The 17,508-nt window shown below is 38.6% G+C and overlaps 1 protein-coding gene across 7 annotated transcripts in view; it reads left to right on the forward strand.

Moving 5' to 3' along the window:
* Positions 1–17,508, forward strand: part of tnk2b (tyrosine kinase, non-receptor, 2b) — a 244,856-nt gene that overhangs the window by 201,716 nt on the left and 25,632 nt on the right. For 6 of the 7 annotated variants that reach the window (XM_060834691.1, XM_060834692.1, XM_060834689.1 and 3 more), the window contains 2 exons: positions 12,411–12,605; positions 17,217–17,308. In XM_060834691.1, the coding sequence (XP_060690674.1) occupies positions 12,411–12,605; positions 17,217–17,308 (287 nt within the window). The remainder of the gene's footprint in view (positions 1–12,410; positions 12,606–17,216; positions 17,309–17,508) is intronic. The other variant, XM_060834696.1, reaches the window with a different exon arrangement.

Below are 17,508 nucleotides of genomic sequence, written 5' to 3' on the forward strand. Positions count from 1 at the left end.
TCCCATTTGCCAGCACTTGACCCATATCCCTCTAAACCCTTCCTATTCATATACCAATCCAGAAGACTTCTAAATGCTCTAACTTTACTAGTCTCCACCACTTCTGGCACCTCATTCTGCATGAAAAAGTTGCCCATTAGATCCCTTTAATGCCTTTCCCCTGTCCCCTTGAACCTATGCCCTCTAGTTCTGGACTTGCCCACCCCAGGGAAAAGACTTTGTCTATGTATTCTATCCGTGCCCTTCATGATTTTATAAACTGCTATAATGCCATTCCTCTGCCTCTGACGCTCCAGGGAAAACAGCGTCAGCCTCTTTAGCCTCTCCCTCATTTAAACCTTCCAACGCTGGCAACATACTTGTAAATTTTTTCTGAACCCTTTCAAGTTTCACAACATCGTTCTGATAGGAAGGAGAGCAGAATTCCATACAATGTTCCAAATGTGGCCTAACTAATGTCCTGTGCAGCCAAAACATGATCTTCCAACTCCTATACTAATGCTCTTACCGATAAAGGAAAGCATACCAAACGCTGCTTTCACTATCCGATCAACCTGCGACTCTACTTTGAAGGACCCATGAACCTGCACACCAGCGTCTTTTTGTTCAGCAACATTCCCCAGGACCTAACCATTAAGTATATAAATCCTGCTAAGATTTGCTTTTCCAAATGCAGCATCCCACATTTATCTAAATTAAACTCTGCCACTCCTCAGCCCATAGGCCCATCTGATCAAGATCCCGTTGGAATCTGAGGTAATCTTCTTTGCTGTCCGCCACACCTCCAATTCTGGTGTAATCTGCAAACTTAATTACTATACCTCCTATATTCACATCCAGAGCACTTGTATAAATAACGAAACATAGTGGACCCAGCACCAATCCCTGTGGCACACCACTGGTCACAGGCCTCCAGTCTGAAAATCAACCCTCCACCACCACCCTCTGTCTTCTACATTTGGGCCAGTTCTGCATTCAAATGGCTAGTTCTCCCTCTATTCCATACACCTTGCTAACCAGTCTCCTATGAGGAATCTTGCCGAATGCCATATAGATCACGTCCACCACTTTGTCCTCATGAATCCTCTCCTTTATTACTTCTTCAAAAAAATCTTAATCAAGTTTGAGACTTGATTTCCCACTCACAAAGCCATGCTGACTATCTCAAATCTGCTCTTGCCTTTCCAAATACATGTAAATCCTGTCCCTCAGGATTCCCATCAACAACCTGCCCACTGCCGATGTCAGACTCACCAGTCTATAGTTCCCTGGCTTGTCCTTACCACCCTTCTTAAACAGTGGCACCACGTTAGCCAACCTCCAGTCTTCTGGCAGCTCACCTGTGACTATCGATGATACAAATGTCAGCAAGAGGCCCAGCAATCACATCCCTAGCTTCCCACAGAGTTCTGGGGTACACCTGATCAAGTCCTGGGGATTTATACATTTTTATGCATTTCAAGACATCCAACACCACTCTCTCTGTAATATGGACATTTTTCAAGATGTCTATATTTTGCCACATTCTATATCTTCCATGTCCTTCTCCACAGTAAACACTGATGCAAAATACTCGTTTAATATCTTCCTCCATCACCTGCCGCTCCACACATAGGCTGCCTTGCTGATCTTTGAGGTGCTCTCTTCTCTCGTTAGTTACCCTTTTGTCTTTAATGTATTTATGAAAACCCTTTGGATTCTCTTTAACCCTATTTGCCAAAGCTATCTCATGTCCCCTTTTTGCTCTTTTGATTTCCCTTTTAAGTATACTCCTACTGCCTTTATATTCTTTTAAGGAATCACACGATCTCTCCTGGCTATACCTGACATATGCTTGCTTGCTTTTTCTTAAACAAAACTTCAATTTCTCTAGTCATCCAGCTTTCCCGACACCTGACAGCCTTTCCTTTGACTCTAACAGGAATATACTGTCCCTGGACTCTAGTTCGTTCATTTTTGAAGGTTTTCCATTTTCTAGCCATCCCTTTTACCTGCGAACGTCTGCCCCCAATTCAGCTTTTGAAAGCTCTCGCCTAATACCGTCAAAATTACTCCTCTCATTTATCCGTGTTATACTACATCTGTCATGCACTTGCCTATTCAGTAAGCTCAGCCAAATCACACTGAAATATCTCTGCATCCTCTTCACAGTTTTGTGTCATCTGCAAATTTGGAAATATTACATTTAGTTCCTTCATCTGAATCGTTCCCTCATCTAAAATATATTCTTATTGGCTGGAGTCCTCGCACTGATTCCTGAGGTACCTCACTAGTTATTGCCTGCTTCCTTTCTGCCGCCAGTCTTCTACCTATTTCAATAGACTATCCTTATCCCGTGTGTTTTAATTTTACATGCTAATCTCTTAAGTGAGACTTTGTCAAAAGCCTTCTGAAAGTACACATCCATTGGCTCCCTCTCAAAAAATCTATGTTACATCCTCAAAGACTTCCTGTAGATTTATAGTATATGATTTCCCTTTTGTAAATCCATACTGCATCTTTCAAATCTTCCTCCTCTTTTCTAAGTGCATAGCTATTAAATTTCTTATGTTGGACTTTTGAAACAGAAATCATTCTTCTCTGGAGTGGAACTGTGGCTTTCAAATTTTATCAATTTCTCCTGTATAAAGTGTTCCATCTAGTGGCTGTAAATAAAACTAAAATTTAAAAAATCACATTTTTTTTTGAGAAATCTGAGCATGTGCAAAGCAGGTCAACATTTCATTGATATAAGGGTCTCCTTGCTCCCCTTTCCAAGGATAAGCTTAAGCAAAAACTCAAAGTTCCAGAACAAGTTATATTTTTCACTATAATGTCAAGAAAGTGGCACATTTTACATAATTTATTCCAGTGAAAATTAGATACAATTGTTCTGGTTTCTTTCCATCCTTCCTTAAATAATAATATACGTTTATACAAAGATTGCCTATGTAGATTGAAATAACAGAACTCCGATCCTTGTAACATCATCATTTCTCCAAAGAAATGTACTGGACGACTTCATCATTTCAATCCTGCCTGTTACTTATACTGTGGTAAATTCATTAATCAGTTTGGTGAGAAGCAATTTAATATTACTTAATCTTTATCAACATCAGCAACAAATATGGCATTTAAATTTTGCCATCACATTTGGCCGTTTTGTTATGAGTTAATGAGTTTTCCTTCATCTGTCGAAATGAAACTTGTGCTAAAATATTCAGGATTTGCTGTGTTTGTCATTATTATGGTTTCTGTATCTTAAACTGTGTACAATGTAAAAGGCCATTGCAACAGGAAATCCCATGCCCATTATTAACCAAGTTATGATCTTTTGTGATAACTCTCAGAATTGGTGTGCCTCTCGTGAAAAATAAATTAGTTCACCAGTGAGATATAGTTAAAAAAAATGGATATTTCCCCCCACAATTGTCTTGTATTTCCTGTTATAACCCCCTTTAATGTTATTGATGGATAAGTCACTTCTCAGAATGAAATCTGGCTTGATAAATCATAGTTCGGTTTTTCTTTTGGTTTGTAACAAGGTGACATTTCACTGAAGGACAAGCATGCATTGCTGCAGATTTGGTTTTAACAGTAAAACAGAAGTTTACAAAAAAGTACAGAAAAAACAAACTTTTACATATAACACACTTCTAAAGATTTTGAAACATGAGATTGAAACCCACGATAAAGTTACGAGCCAATTAATCCCAAAAGTATCCTATTAACATTTCTCAAACACCAGGCAGAATTACCTTCTCTCTCTCACTTTGAGTTGACTGTGCTTCAATTCCAGTTGTGAGAATCTGAGAGCTTATTTGTTGATTTATCATGTAACTGAACTTGTCAGCTTCACACAATGCCTTAAGTTCTGTTTAACCAAACATTTCTGATTAAGAAATTTTTTAAGACATTCCTTACCCCTTAAATAATCTGTTTCTTAGCTCTCTTAAACTACCTCTCTTTCTCAGTCGCAATTGTTTTGCAAATCCAGCTTCGGTCAAGTCTTCTGCAAACTGGTAAACTGTTACCCGAAAACCACCTTTTTCCAAGTTATGGGTATTTTTCTGAACTAAAAGAAAAAATGTCAGTCCCTGATGTTCTGAACTGAAAACAATGTCTACTCTTTTTGTCTGTTTAAAAACTTCCCTAGTTTATTCAAATTTCCATTGGTCATGAACTATCTCACGCTGCTTAAAAAAAATCTATATTGCTGCAGAAATATAAAACCATAGAATCCCTATTGTGTCAAACAGGCCATTCAGTCCATCAGGTCCACACCAACCTTCTGAAGAGCATCCCACCCAGACACACCCCATCCCTGTAACCCTGCATTTCCCACAGCTAACACATCTCATCTCCACATCCCTGGACACGATGGGCAATTTAGCACGGCCAGTTGGCTAACCTGCACATCTTTGGACTGTGGAAGAAAACCAGGGCAAACCCATGGAGGTATGGGTAGTGTGTGCAAACTTCACACAGATAAAGTTAAAAATCACACAACACCAGGTTATAGTCCAATAGGTTTATTTGGAGACACTGATTTTTGGAGCACTGCTTCTTCTTCAAGTGGTTGTGGAGTATAAACTCATAAGACACCGAATTTATAGCAAAAGATGACAGTGTCATGCAACTGAAGTGATATATTGAACAAACCTGGATTGTTTAAGTCTTTCACCTTTTAGAATGGGTTGCAGGTTTTGATTCATTGATATCTAAATCCCAGAACTTCTTTTAAGTTACTTTCTCAAGGTAAGGTGAGAGATAATTTTAAGCTTTTATAACAGCAGGTGAAATCTCAGCTCAGACAATGTGTAAAGGTGTGAGGACAGCATCTATCTGTATCCTAATCTTGTCACAGGTTCTATTAAACCTGTTGGACTATAACCTGATGTTGTGTGATTGTTCGCTTCGTTCATCCCAGTCCAACACCCAGCTCCTCAACATCATGGAGGCTACCATCTACATAGGCACCTGAGGCTGTACTCAAACCCGGGATCCTGGTGCTATGAGGCAGCAGTGCTAACTACTAAGCCACCGATCCCCCCCCCACCCCCATTATTGAACTAGGTAAACATTAAACTCCTTCACTACTACAAACTTCAAAAATCCAAAGTAAATGATACTAAAATACAGTTAAATGACACATCTTACATCTTATTATTCTTGCTAAACTATCAAATCTTTCTCTCTCCACATTTAGAAACCTCGCAACGTATTAAAGGATATTCCTGGTCACCTTTCCTTGCTCAGCATCAGGGTTTCTTTGTATTGCATTGCACCTTAAATTCTTTCTCAATGAAAAGTACTTCATGATTCCAAATTGATAGGACTGATTACAGATTAAATTGACAGGCTATAACTGTGTATTAGGTTTGTTAAAAGAGAAATAGATAAATGAACCAGGAGTAAGGATTTAAACACCAGTCAGGTCCAATCAAAGCCATTCACCATTCTGAACTGGAAATATATGTTCATTCCTTCAGTGTCACTGGGTCAGAATCATTGAACTCCACATTTCGGATATTCCTATTTGAGTCGAGCAGTTCAAAAAAGCACCTCACCATGCCTTTCCAGCATAGCTGTGGATGAGCAATAAATATGTTCTAGAACTGGCCCAGCTAGTAAAGTCCATATCCCATGAATACATAAAAATAATTCAAGAGTTTCATGTAACTTTGTATAAATCTGTCCTGAACCAAGAAAGGCCTAAAATTATCTAGCAGTTCTGTTCATGAACATGGGTAACTTGCTGACATCTTTTGCTTGCCTTTATCAATGTGTATGAACAGGGAAGGAGAGAGAATGCACTAAAAAAAGATGCAGTGTTTTTGTTCTTAGTCCCAAATAAATATCTTTGTTTTGAAGTCAGAAATCTGTGTTTTTTTAAAAAAATAAGTTCACCTTTCTTGACAAAGCTGGTATGCAAGGTTTTTGTTGTTCTGTTCTGTTCTGTAATCGATTACCTGGCTGATCAAACAAACCATTCTTTTTTGGGTGATTAACAATAAGATACAAAAGCTTCCATAGCTTATAACCTGTTTGAGCGATCACTATTACTTCCAATGTAATTAAAAGGTTTAGAAATAAAGGGTTGATAAAAGTCAGTCTATTAGCACATCAGTAGCACAGTCCTACATTGAATAATCAGGAAATTATAACCTAATGGGATACATGGGAAAGTGGCAACTTGGATCCACACTGGCTCAGTGGCAGGAAGGAAAATGTGATGTTGACTTGTGTTTTTATAACTAAAGTATATTTCCATTGGGGCTGTGTTTAGATAAATGTGACTTGTCATGCTGGTGTAACCTCTAATGTGATATGTAATAAGAGGCTTTAATGCAGTTGCTATTTTGCACAGCAAGTGGAATATGGTTTCAGAAGTGAGTAGCCAGGATTGAGTGGGCTTTTAATAGCTGCTAGAGAGTAGCAGATTATTTTTTAAAAATAGCAGGGAATCACAGAAACTTAAGTCTGCAGCATTTTATAAGATGTCAACAGGTAGGTAGTGATTGTAATAAGGTCAGCTAGGTGGACTTCATAGAATATGAGTTCCCTTATTGAGTCTGATCAGTGAGCCTAGGTTGAAAGATATAAACAAATGTCAGAGGTTGTGTTGACTCTCTGAGCTGGTTCTGAGGAAGCTGGACCAGTGTCAAGTACAATGCACATGTAAATAAATGGTAACTTGGTGACATTGTACTGGTGTCTGTGGAGTTATTTCAGTAAGTCGTTATAATGCTGAATTTCCTGTAGCCTACTCGTATGGACATGGAGATTTGAGATGGCATTTATGATTCTTCCAATTTCGCAGAAAGAACTCTTGATTGTAACTGAATTGAACCAGAAACCTAAACAATAAGTATTGCAGTTTTGTTAGCAATGATGGGGAAGGACCGCTACAAGTGGAATTACTTCACTTGAAAGCAGAAAAAGACAGATGAGAAATTGTGGAACTTTGGAGGCCTTGAAGACCCACATTTAACCTTCTCCTCATGTTGTTTGTAAACATCGACTTCAACAGTAGTGCTCAGGAAAAGAGGGACAAACAAAATCACGAAATTGCTCATGTAACTCAGCAGGTCTGGCAGCATCTGTGGAGAGAAAACGGAGTTCATGTATAGAGTCCAGTATAGACCCTTCATCAGAACTCAGAAAAGAGGGAGAATCTTGATTTGTATGTTACTGCACAAGTTGGTGAATCAAGTTTGGACCACTGAAGGATAATCTCATTAGAGATGGGAAAGTTTCAGGTACAAGATATACAAACTGGAGCAATCACTCGAGTGAGGCATGTTCAGGAAACCAATGTGGAATAATCAAAATTGTCTAAGTTAAAATGATCGTTTTATAGAAAAACAGTGAAAACAAGTCAACTGAGTCAGATGTCAAGAGACATGTATCTCCTGTTTAAATTCGTACTGGTGTAAGAAGTTGCAGCTATTGGAAGTTAGAAGGTTTTTTGTAACTCTCCAGATTATACAGTCATATAGTCATACAGCACAGAATCATATCCTTCAGTTCAACTCGTCCATGCTGATCAAGTTTCCCAAACTAAACTAATCCCATTTGTCTGCGTTCGTTTCATATCCCTCTCAACCTTTCCTATTCATGTACCTATCCAAATGTCTTTTAAATGTTGTAACTTTATATGCATCTACCATTTCCAAGAACCACTCTCTGTGTGAAAAAGTTGCTTCTCAGTTCCCTTATAAATCTTTCTCTTCTCACCTTAAAAACTTGCTCCTAGTTTTGAACTTGTCCACCCTAGGGAAAAGACCTTTTGGTAATCTATACCCTTTATCTATAACCCTAATGATTTCATAAACCTCTTGTCACCCCTCAATCTCCTAGGCTCTTGTGAACATAGCCCCATCTTATTCAGCCTAGCTTTATAACTCAAGCCAAGATTAGACTGGTGCTGGAAAAGCACAGCAGGTCAGGTAGCATCCAAGGAGCAGGAATGAGGGTTTTCTGATGATAGGCTCCTGCCCGAAACATCTATTTTCCTGTTCTTCGGATGCTGCTTGACCTGCTGTGCTTTTCCAGCACCACTCTAATCTTGACTCTGATCTCCAGCATCTGCAGTCCACACTTTTGCCTTATAACTCAAGCCCATCATTCCCAGCAACATCCTGATAAATTGGAGAGAATTCAAATAAGATTTAATAATATCCTCCTATAGTAAGTGACCTGTACTGTACACAGTACTCTGAAAGCAGCCTCACCAATGTCCTCTACAGCCTCAACATAATATTCCAACTCCTATGCTCAATGGTCTAAGCAATCAAGGCAAGTTGCTAAATGATTTCTTGCCCTGTCTATCAGCAGTGCAGCTTTCAAAGAATTATGTACCTGAACCCATAGGAGTCTCAGTTCGACAACACTACCCAGGGCCTACCACTAACTGTATAAGTCCTGCCCTTTTTTGTTTTACCAAAATATAACACCATCCATTTATCCAAATTAAACTCCATCTGCTCCTCCTCAGTCCAATGGTCCAATTGATCAAGATTCCTTTGTAATTTTAGATAATTCTTCGCCGTCGACTATACAAACAGTTTTGGTGTCATCTGCAAACTTACTAACCATGCATTTTAAATTCTCATCCAAATTCATTATTTAAATGACAGGCTAAAGTGGACCCAACAACGATCCCTGCGGAACATCGCTGGTCATAGGACTCCAGTCTGAACAACCAACTTCCATCACAACTGTCTGCCCCCTACTGTCAAGCCAATTTTGTATCTAATTGGCAAGTTCTCTCTGAATTCCATGTGAGCTAATTTACAAATTAGTCTACCTTGTCAAAGACTTTACTGAAGTCCATGTGGACAACATCTACCACTCTCTGCTTATCAATCTTTTTGATTTTGTTCTCAAAAAACCTCAACCAAGTTTGTGAGACATGATTTCCCACATACAAAGCCAAGTTGACTATCACTAATCAATCCTTGCCTCTCCACATGCATTAATTCCTATCTTTCAGAAACCCTCCAATAGCTAACCCACCACCGATGTTAAACTCAGGTCTGTAGTTCCCAGGCTTCTCCTGACAGCCTTTCTTAAATAAAGGTATAACATTAGCCACCCTCCAGTCCTACAGCACCGCACCTGTGCCTGTAGATGATACAAATATCTCTGCTAACAGCCCCACAATTTCTTCCCACAACATTCTGGGATAGCTTACTCAGGACCCAGAGATTTATCCACCTCTTGCACTTCCTCTTCTGTAATGTGGACTGTTTTCAAAACATCAATATTTATTTTCCCGGATTCCCTAGCCTCTATTCTTTCTCCAAAGTAAAAACTGATGCAAAATTAGCTTAGTAAAATTCCCATCTCCTGTGATTCCACACATAGATAACTTCATTGATCTTTAAGGGGTTCTATTTTCTCCCTAGTTGCTGTTTTTTTCCTTAATGTGTTGGTCAAATTGATTTAGATTATTCTTAACCTTATCTGCCAAGGCTGCCTCATATCCCTTTTTTACCCTCTTCACTTGCCTCTTCAGAGTGCCATACACCCTTTATACTTTTCAAGAGATTAACTTGAACCAGTTGTCTATCTAATATGTCCCTTTTTTTTGACCATGGAGTCCTACTCAGGAATACACAAATCCTATTTTGCTAGTTCCTTCACATAGAAAATAACAGTAGATCAGCAACAGCAAGGAGTGCAAGGTTAGTCTCTTGCTGTACCACTTTAGCACCAACTCATTCTCTGCCTCTCTACAACCATTTCCCCCATCCCTCTTCCCCATAGCACTTCTCTCTTTCTCTTTCCTTTTCAGCATCTTGACAGCTAGCACCTGTGTTATGATCCCAGCTGATGTTAATACTGAACTGATCTTAAAAAAGAATTAACACTATGATCTTTCTTTCACTGAAACAGAAGTGCACAATCCTGCCACTTGGTGTTAGCAATATAACAAAAAGATCTATTGCGCAAATACTGTGAAAATAAAATACTATAAACAAGGCTATTTACAAAAGCACAATTTGAAAGGTTTCTAAACATAGTAAAGTAAAATCTCATCTATTCCCAACACCATCAGTTTGCTTGATACAAGACCGACATCACTTCTCTGTGACATTTATGGGTGTGATTTGACAGTTTCATAAAATTCCTTGTTATAAGAGTTTGATAGCTTTTTCCTTGATTATGCACATAACTGAACTTAAGTTTTTGTAGCTTCAAATAACTGATTTGGGTTTATAACTAAACTTTTTGATTTGGAATTTTGAACTGTACTGAGGTAATTGGTATCTTTTTAAACTTTTTTAGTTCATTCACAGGATGTGGGCAGCATTTATTGCCCATGCATACTTAGTTAAGAGTCAAACATATTGCTGTGGGTCTGGAGTCTCATATAGGCCAGACCAGGAAAGGATGGCAGATTTCTTTCCCTAAAGAACATTAGTGAACCAGATGGGTTTTTCCTACAATGATTAAATGGTCATCACTAGATTCCAGCTTTTGTTTTAATACAACTCAACTTCTGTTATCTGCTATTGCAGGATTCAAACCCTGGTCCCTGGAGCATTAGTTGGGCTTCTGGATTAATAATCTGTTGAGAACTAAACCATTGTCTCCTGTCATTCTGAATTAGCTCCTTTCTCTAGATTAAACTGATCTTGCATCTAACCTGAACCAAGTTTCTACAAACTTCAACCAAATCCTTCCCAATTAGTGTTTTAGTTCCTAGTTCTTCTAAACGAAATGCAAGCACATACATTTTCAACGTTTACTCTTTTTGATCATGAATCTCTGTGTGAGGGGAAAAAACATCACACAAGAGTTGCTCTCTCGTATATACTGATAGAAAAGTTATGGTTCTAGAAAGACTAATAAGTTAATTATTAACCTGGTCATACACAGACCAAAACCCATGTGCCACCCATCCAAAATGCAAATTCTAAATGATACATAATCAGACTTTACTTCACAGTGATGGTGAGGCAAATTGGAGAAACATCCACAGATCAAGAAGTCAGGAATATACAAATTTTGCTACTGGTGAGAATACAAGACATCAATTAAATAGCCATGGCCTCATATTCAACACTCTCAAAGCAAGGACACTGAGAACTTTTAGCCTGTGTATTTTTTTTCCTTTTTTGTAATAGCTACCGACTCCTTATCAATTCTGATGTGTTTGTGTGCATTTGATGTGTTTTATTGTTTTTCTCGGGGTTAGTTGGGAATAAAACTCCTCTTTACAAGAAAATCTTTACTTGGCTTGTTAAATTTACTGAGTGAACTGTGCTTTAATTGAAGAGTGACACGGCTGCATGCTTAAAACATGTTTTAGCCAACCAAGAGGGTTGGAGGGTGGAGTTTAAAAGAGAGGAGCCAATTGACCCCACTTTTCATGGTCATAACACCATCAAAGATGCAGCTGCTTCTACAAAAGCATTTGGCATACCAATCATCCAAGATGGCATCCTCTCCAAAGAGATTAGAGTCATTATCCACAAAAAGATGATAAAGGAGGTGCTGTAGCTCATTCATAAAAGTTATCCGGAATTGAATTCTGTCTGAGGAAGGCAAGGATGGCCAAACATACATAAATGAAATTTATGACCACACTTGCATTTGAGGAGATGAAAGGAGATTTAATTGAGGTATATAAAACTCTTGGAGGCTGAGGTAGAGTAAATAAGAATGTTGTATTTCTTTAGTGGAGAGGTTAATGATCAGTGAACTTAGATGTAGAGTAATTGGCAGAAGTATTAGAGGGATTTTTTTTCCCACTCCAAGCATAGAGTCATGAATTCACTAACTGTGAGGATGGTGAATTAAAACTGTCCTTGCATATACAAATGGGATGTACTCTTGAAGTTCTGTAATCTGTAAGGCTACAGGCCAAAACCTAGAATTTGAGATTGCGTTGGGTAACACAATGACTACATGGCCACATTCTTTGTGCCATCGATTTTTCTATGCTTTGATGAAAATCAGTTAATGAAAATCACTACCTGATCTCCAAGTCAACCAACTACATATCGAGGGAAAAGAGACCTTTAACAAAGTTTCAGTTCCTATTACAATTTGTAAATTACATTTAAATCTATCAAACTAAAACCCAATGGAGTATGAGATGTGCATTCATAAAATGAGCATTTCAATATTTATCAATAAGTCAAAACTTATCACCTCAGTTAGTGTTTGAAGCAGATGTTTTCTTACATCAATAGAGTATTTTAGTTCAGTACCAATGACTACTAATTATGGCACCCACAAGTACAAATGTGGGAATATGTTTGCTATTGCTTACAAATAAAGCATATTAACATATACTAATTAGCCTGATTTTATAAATATAAGACTACTGACATAGGCCATTCGCTGTCTGTCTAAATAGCCATCATTTCCAAGACTTAGAACTTTAATCACCGTTTTTACCTCCCTTTTTGCAGGGCTGAAAATTATTGGTGGAGAGGTCAGAACAAGCGCACACTGAAGGTGGGACAGTTCCCACGAAACACAGTGACATCCGTCGCAGGCCTTTCAGCCCATGACATCAGCCATCCGCTCAAGAACAGCTTTATTCATACGGGGCATGGAGACACCAAACTTGAGCATTGTTGGGGCTTTCCTGACAAAATAGATGAGTACGTAGGAGTTTGCCTATATGTGGGAAAACAGCTTACTTCATAGAACTGTAGAACTATTTAAGAATTACCGTGCTTAAAAGTAATCATTTTACTTCGACTTTAATTTTCACTGAGAGAGGCTGTCCCTATAGGAATGGCAAACATTTGCCATGTATGTAGGTTAATTGTATTGTTGTAGTCAGTCCGTATTTGATAATTAAATTACAGACTTCCATTATTATCTACAATAATAACTTCCATTTCTACTCTTTCTTTCTTTCTTCCTGTTGTTGATTCTTCCTCCCATTCTTACTTTCTCTCTGAGGCAGTGACTACTGCTAATTTGCAGTGTTGACAGCATCTAGTATTTTTAGATTTTTTTTAGATTAGATTAGATTCCCTGCAGTATGGAAACAGGCCCTTCAACCCAACAAGTCCCCACCGACCCTCCAAAGACTAATGCACCTTACATTATGGGCATTTTAGGATGGCCAATTCACCTGACCTGCACATCTTTGAACTGTGGGAGGAAACCCACGCGGACACTGGGAGAATGTGCAAACTCCACACAGTCAGGCACCTGAGGCTGGAATCGAACCTGGGACCCTGGTGCTGTGAGGCAGCAGTGCTAACCACTGAGCCATCCTAAATGAGATGGCTCCACTGGGGCTTGAACCTAGGAACCTCTGCGTGTAAAGCAGGTGTGATAGCAACTACACTTCAGAACTGGCACTAAACTGCTGATGTCCAAGTTCATAAATGAATAATCAATAAGTTCAGCAAGCACTTGACCAAGGGCAGTTAATAATCAAGTGACATCCTGTCTTCACAAATATGTATGTGTGTGCTTTCAGTTTTATTGATGCTCAACAAGAGAAACTTTGTTGTTGAATTCTTTGTCTTTCCACGTACACTGGCAAATTGTGGGGACTACCCTTCCTTACAGACCATTTTTTAAAATATCAATTTTTTCCATGTTGACAATCCGTGACCAACATTATACCTTGCTTTATTATACTTGAAACTGAAGTCTGTCATGATAACTATCTAGAATTTTATTTTTTCAGTTAGTGAGATAACTGAATCCTTATGTATAAGGGGCTGGAGAGAAGAACAGTGCTGTCAGGTTGGTTGATTGCGATTCAAGCATACACCGTGGCATTAGAATGACTTGAAAGTTATTGGATTCACACATAGTCTGAATGATAGTCAGGTTCAGTATTTTGTTTTCTTTCAGTATTTTCTTTTCTGGAGTTTCTCTTCTTGGAGTTGATATTTTGCATATGCTAGTGGTAAAACTATATGGAGAAAAATGAATCAAGCAGATGGTTACATAGGATGAACAACTTTATAGTACCGTTAAGAAAATACACTGTACAGGAACACATGAAATGAAGAATGGCCATGAACCATACAATGCAATGTTGTAATAAATAACCAAAATCTCGGTCAAAGTAGTACATTTTAAGATGTTTTGAAGGAAGAAAAGTAAGGGATCAGAGTTGTAGAAAGAGGCAGGCTTGCAAACAGATTGGTTTAATGTCAGTTTTGTCAGGGAGAGGGATAGAATTGGTCACAAGGGAGCAAGAGTTTGGAATAATGACTGGAAACAATGGCTTTGGTTTTCCCAATATTTAACGGAGAGAATTTCTACTCGTCTGGTGTTAAACATCCAATAATCCAGCAAAAGCAATGGGGTTGAACATGGTAATGGTGGTGGAAATGTACATAGTTCTTTAAAAGTTGCATCATAGGTAGACAGGTTGGATAAGAAGGCTTTTAGCATTCTTGCCTTCATTGGTCACAGAGCATTAAGTATAGGAGTTGGGACAACATGTTGCTTGCCCAGGACATTGAGACCGTTTTTAGAAAGCTGTGTATAATTCTGTTCGCTCTCAAAAGGAAAGGGTGTTGTTGAATTGGAGGAGGTGCAGAGGAGATTTACCAAAATGTTGCTAGCCTGGAGGGTTTGGGGTACAGGGAAAGGCTGGATAGAATAGGACTTTTTTCACTAGGATTAAGAGTGACCTGGTAGAGATTTATAAATCATGAGGGACATGGATAAGGTGAATAGCAAACGTTTTTTCCCTAGTGTTGGGGATTTCAAAACAAGGAGAAAGATTTTAAAGGGCCTGAGGATAATTTTTTTTTCCCCACACAGGGTGGTTCATATGTGGAATAAACTGCCAGAGAAGTTGTAGATGCAGATACAATTACAACATTTAAAATACATTTGGACAGATACGTGAATTACAAAGGTTTAGAGAGAAATGGTCCAGACACAGGCAAATGGGACTTACTTTGGTTGGGTCAGTACAGTTGAGTTGGACCAAAGTGTCTGTTTCCATGCTATATGATTCTGACTATGACTCAGAAATGGATGTCATTGATGTATGTAATGCTGTGTTTCCAGATGACATCGTGGAGAGACATTGTGGATGAGAAATAGGAGGGAACTAAGGATGTATTATTAGGGAGTGCCAATGGTATCAGTATGGGTACAGGAAGAGAAACCATTTCAGGTCAGACATAAAAGCAAAATACCATGCTGGAGATCTGAATTCTGACGAAGAGTCATTGGACTTGAAATGTGAATGATGTTTCTGCACACATTCTCCAGCACTTTTTATTTTTATACCAGATTTTCAGCATATTCAGTGTTGCTGTATTAGATAATAACAAGATCAGGTGCAAATACCACCCCAGCTGGATGACCGTAGAGATAATTTGGAAGAGAATGATGTTATCAACCATGTCAAAGGCTGCAGACGTTAAGAAAATAAAAGGAATGTTGACCTTTGTTGCAGTCACATAGCAGTTGTCTCTTTTTGGTAATATCTGTTTCACTTTTGTGGCAGGGTCAAAAGGTGGATTGGAAGAGTACAAACGTGGAATTCTGGAAATGATGGGAATGGATTTCAGAGGCCAATATAAATTCAAGGCCTTTAAAGAGCAAAGGGAGGTTGGAGTTGGGCCTGAAATTTACAAGGATGGTTAGGTAAAGGGTTAACTTTTGATGCTGGGGGGTGGTTAATGGCAGATTTGAAAAAGAACATGACCATCTCAAGGGATAAAAAACATTGACAAAATTAGTCAACATAGACATCAAGCGGAGACATTGGTTGGTTAATAGTTCGATGGCAATATTGCAGAAGTTGGATCTCATGAACATGATTAGCTTGGATACAGCATGAAGTGAATTTTGGAGGAAGTCCGGCCAGATGGGCGAATGAAAAGAAGGATCATGGCAGAATTAGCTGATCAGATGGTTCCAGTCTTTGTGACAAAGAAATAAATCAGTTCCTAATATTGCAGGTGAAAGTGTATGAGACAAGGAGGAGTTGTCTTAAGAAGATAATTTTCAGTTCAAAAAGAAAGCTTGCCATTCCTTGATGATATTGGAATATATAGTGATTTTAACAGAATAGAGCAGGACCTATTGTCACAGTGGATGGTTGAATTAGTTCTATATCATTTTCTTCTAAGTCTGCAAGATATGTGATTCAGGGGATTGATTAACACAGTTTGCTAGCCAGCTGGTTTGCAATGGAGAATAATGCCATCAGTGTGGGTTCAAATCCAGCATTGGGAGAGGTTATGATGAAGAACTGTCCTCCTCAACCTCTTCTGTTGCCTGAGGTGTAGTGACCTTCAGGTTAAACTACTACTAGCTGTGTTTCTGTAATGAGTGAGCAGTTCCATGGTCCTCCAGGACTGTGGTGATTTCACTTTATTATGTGATTCAACAAAAGAGCTCCATGATATGCTTGCCTTTTCTGTTAGTGCAAACACAGAAAAACACAATCCCACACACTTTTTACTAGCTGTACATAAACATTACTGATTCGTTTAGCTGCAGAATCACTAGCTTGTTTTTATTTCTTGATTTCAGTAAAAAACAAAATTAAACAGAAAAATCCCTGACTCTGTAATACTGGATATCCTATTTCCTGTATATATGATTAGATTAGATTACTTAGAGTGTGGAACAAGTCCACACCGACACTCCAAAGAGCAACCCATCCAGATTTACCCCTTCACCTAACACTACGGGCAATTCAGCATTTTTGGACTGTGGGAGAAAACCCACAAAGACACTGGAAGAATGTGCAAACTCCACACAGACAGATGACCGAGGTGGGAATTGAACCCGGATCTCTAGCGCTGTGAGATAGCAGTGCTAACCACTGTGCCACCATGACGCCCCATGGAGTGACAAGTTGGGTGACAATGGTCTCTTTGAGTCCTGCACATTTCTGTGTTTCTACTTTGTGCCACTGTGCTCTATTACATTGTAGGGATACTTTTCCATTGTGTTTTTTTTGTGGCTGCAATCTGAGATGAACACTTAAACATGTCTCTAGGTATACCTGCCTAAGTACTGTGAAAGCCTTGCAGCAGTTGCTTATTAATACCAAAATTACCATTTGCTGATTTAATCCACCCTGTGATAGTGTTGGACTTTGACAAGAAAATAATCTATAAAATAAACAAACATATTCCTAAAATCCAGAGTCATATAAACGTTTGCTTCTAAATCAGTTGTGTTCTGTTACAGAACAGCTGTTTTGATTCCCAAGGATTTATCAATCATCCTCATTTTATTACGACTGGTTTGTCTTGTCACAGATTGTACCTTGGTAATCCCATGGATCCTCCAGATATCCTTGGACTTGACATAAAACCAACCAGGCCGACCCAGCTACCAGGAAGATCTAAAAGTAAGAACTCCAAGTCAAAAAACAATTCGATCTCATGCTTTATAGAAATCTATGCTCAATGTAAAGTTTTAACTGCAACTAATGCAGATTATGGAAAAATGCCGATCTATTCCTAAACTCAGTAACATTAAGGTAGCAGTTTAGTAAATGCCATCTTAGCAATGTTATATTAAAATTTAAGCACTCTCACCAGCTCTTCT

This window comes from Hemiscyllium ocellatum, chromosome 13, assembly GCF_020745735.1.
Source record: "Hemiscyllium ocellatum isolate sHemOce1 chromosome 13, sHemOce1.pat.X.cur, whole genome shotgun sequence".
Classification (NCBI taxonomy): domain Eukaryota; kingdom Metazoa; phylum Chordata; class Chondrichthyes; order Orectolobiformes; family Hemiscylliidae; genus Hemiscyllium; species Hemiscyllium ocellatum.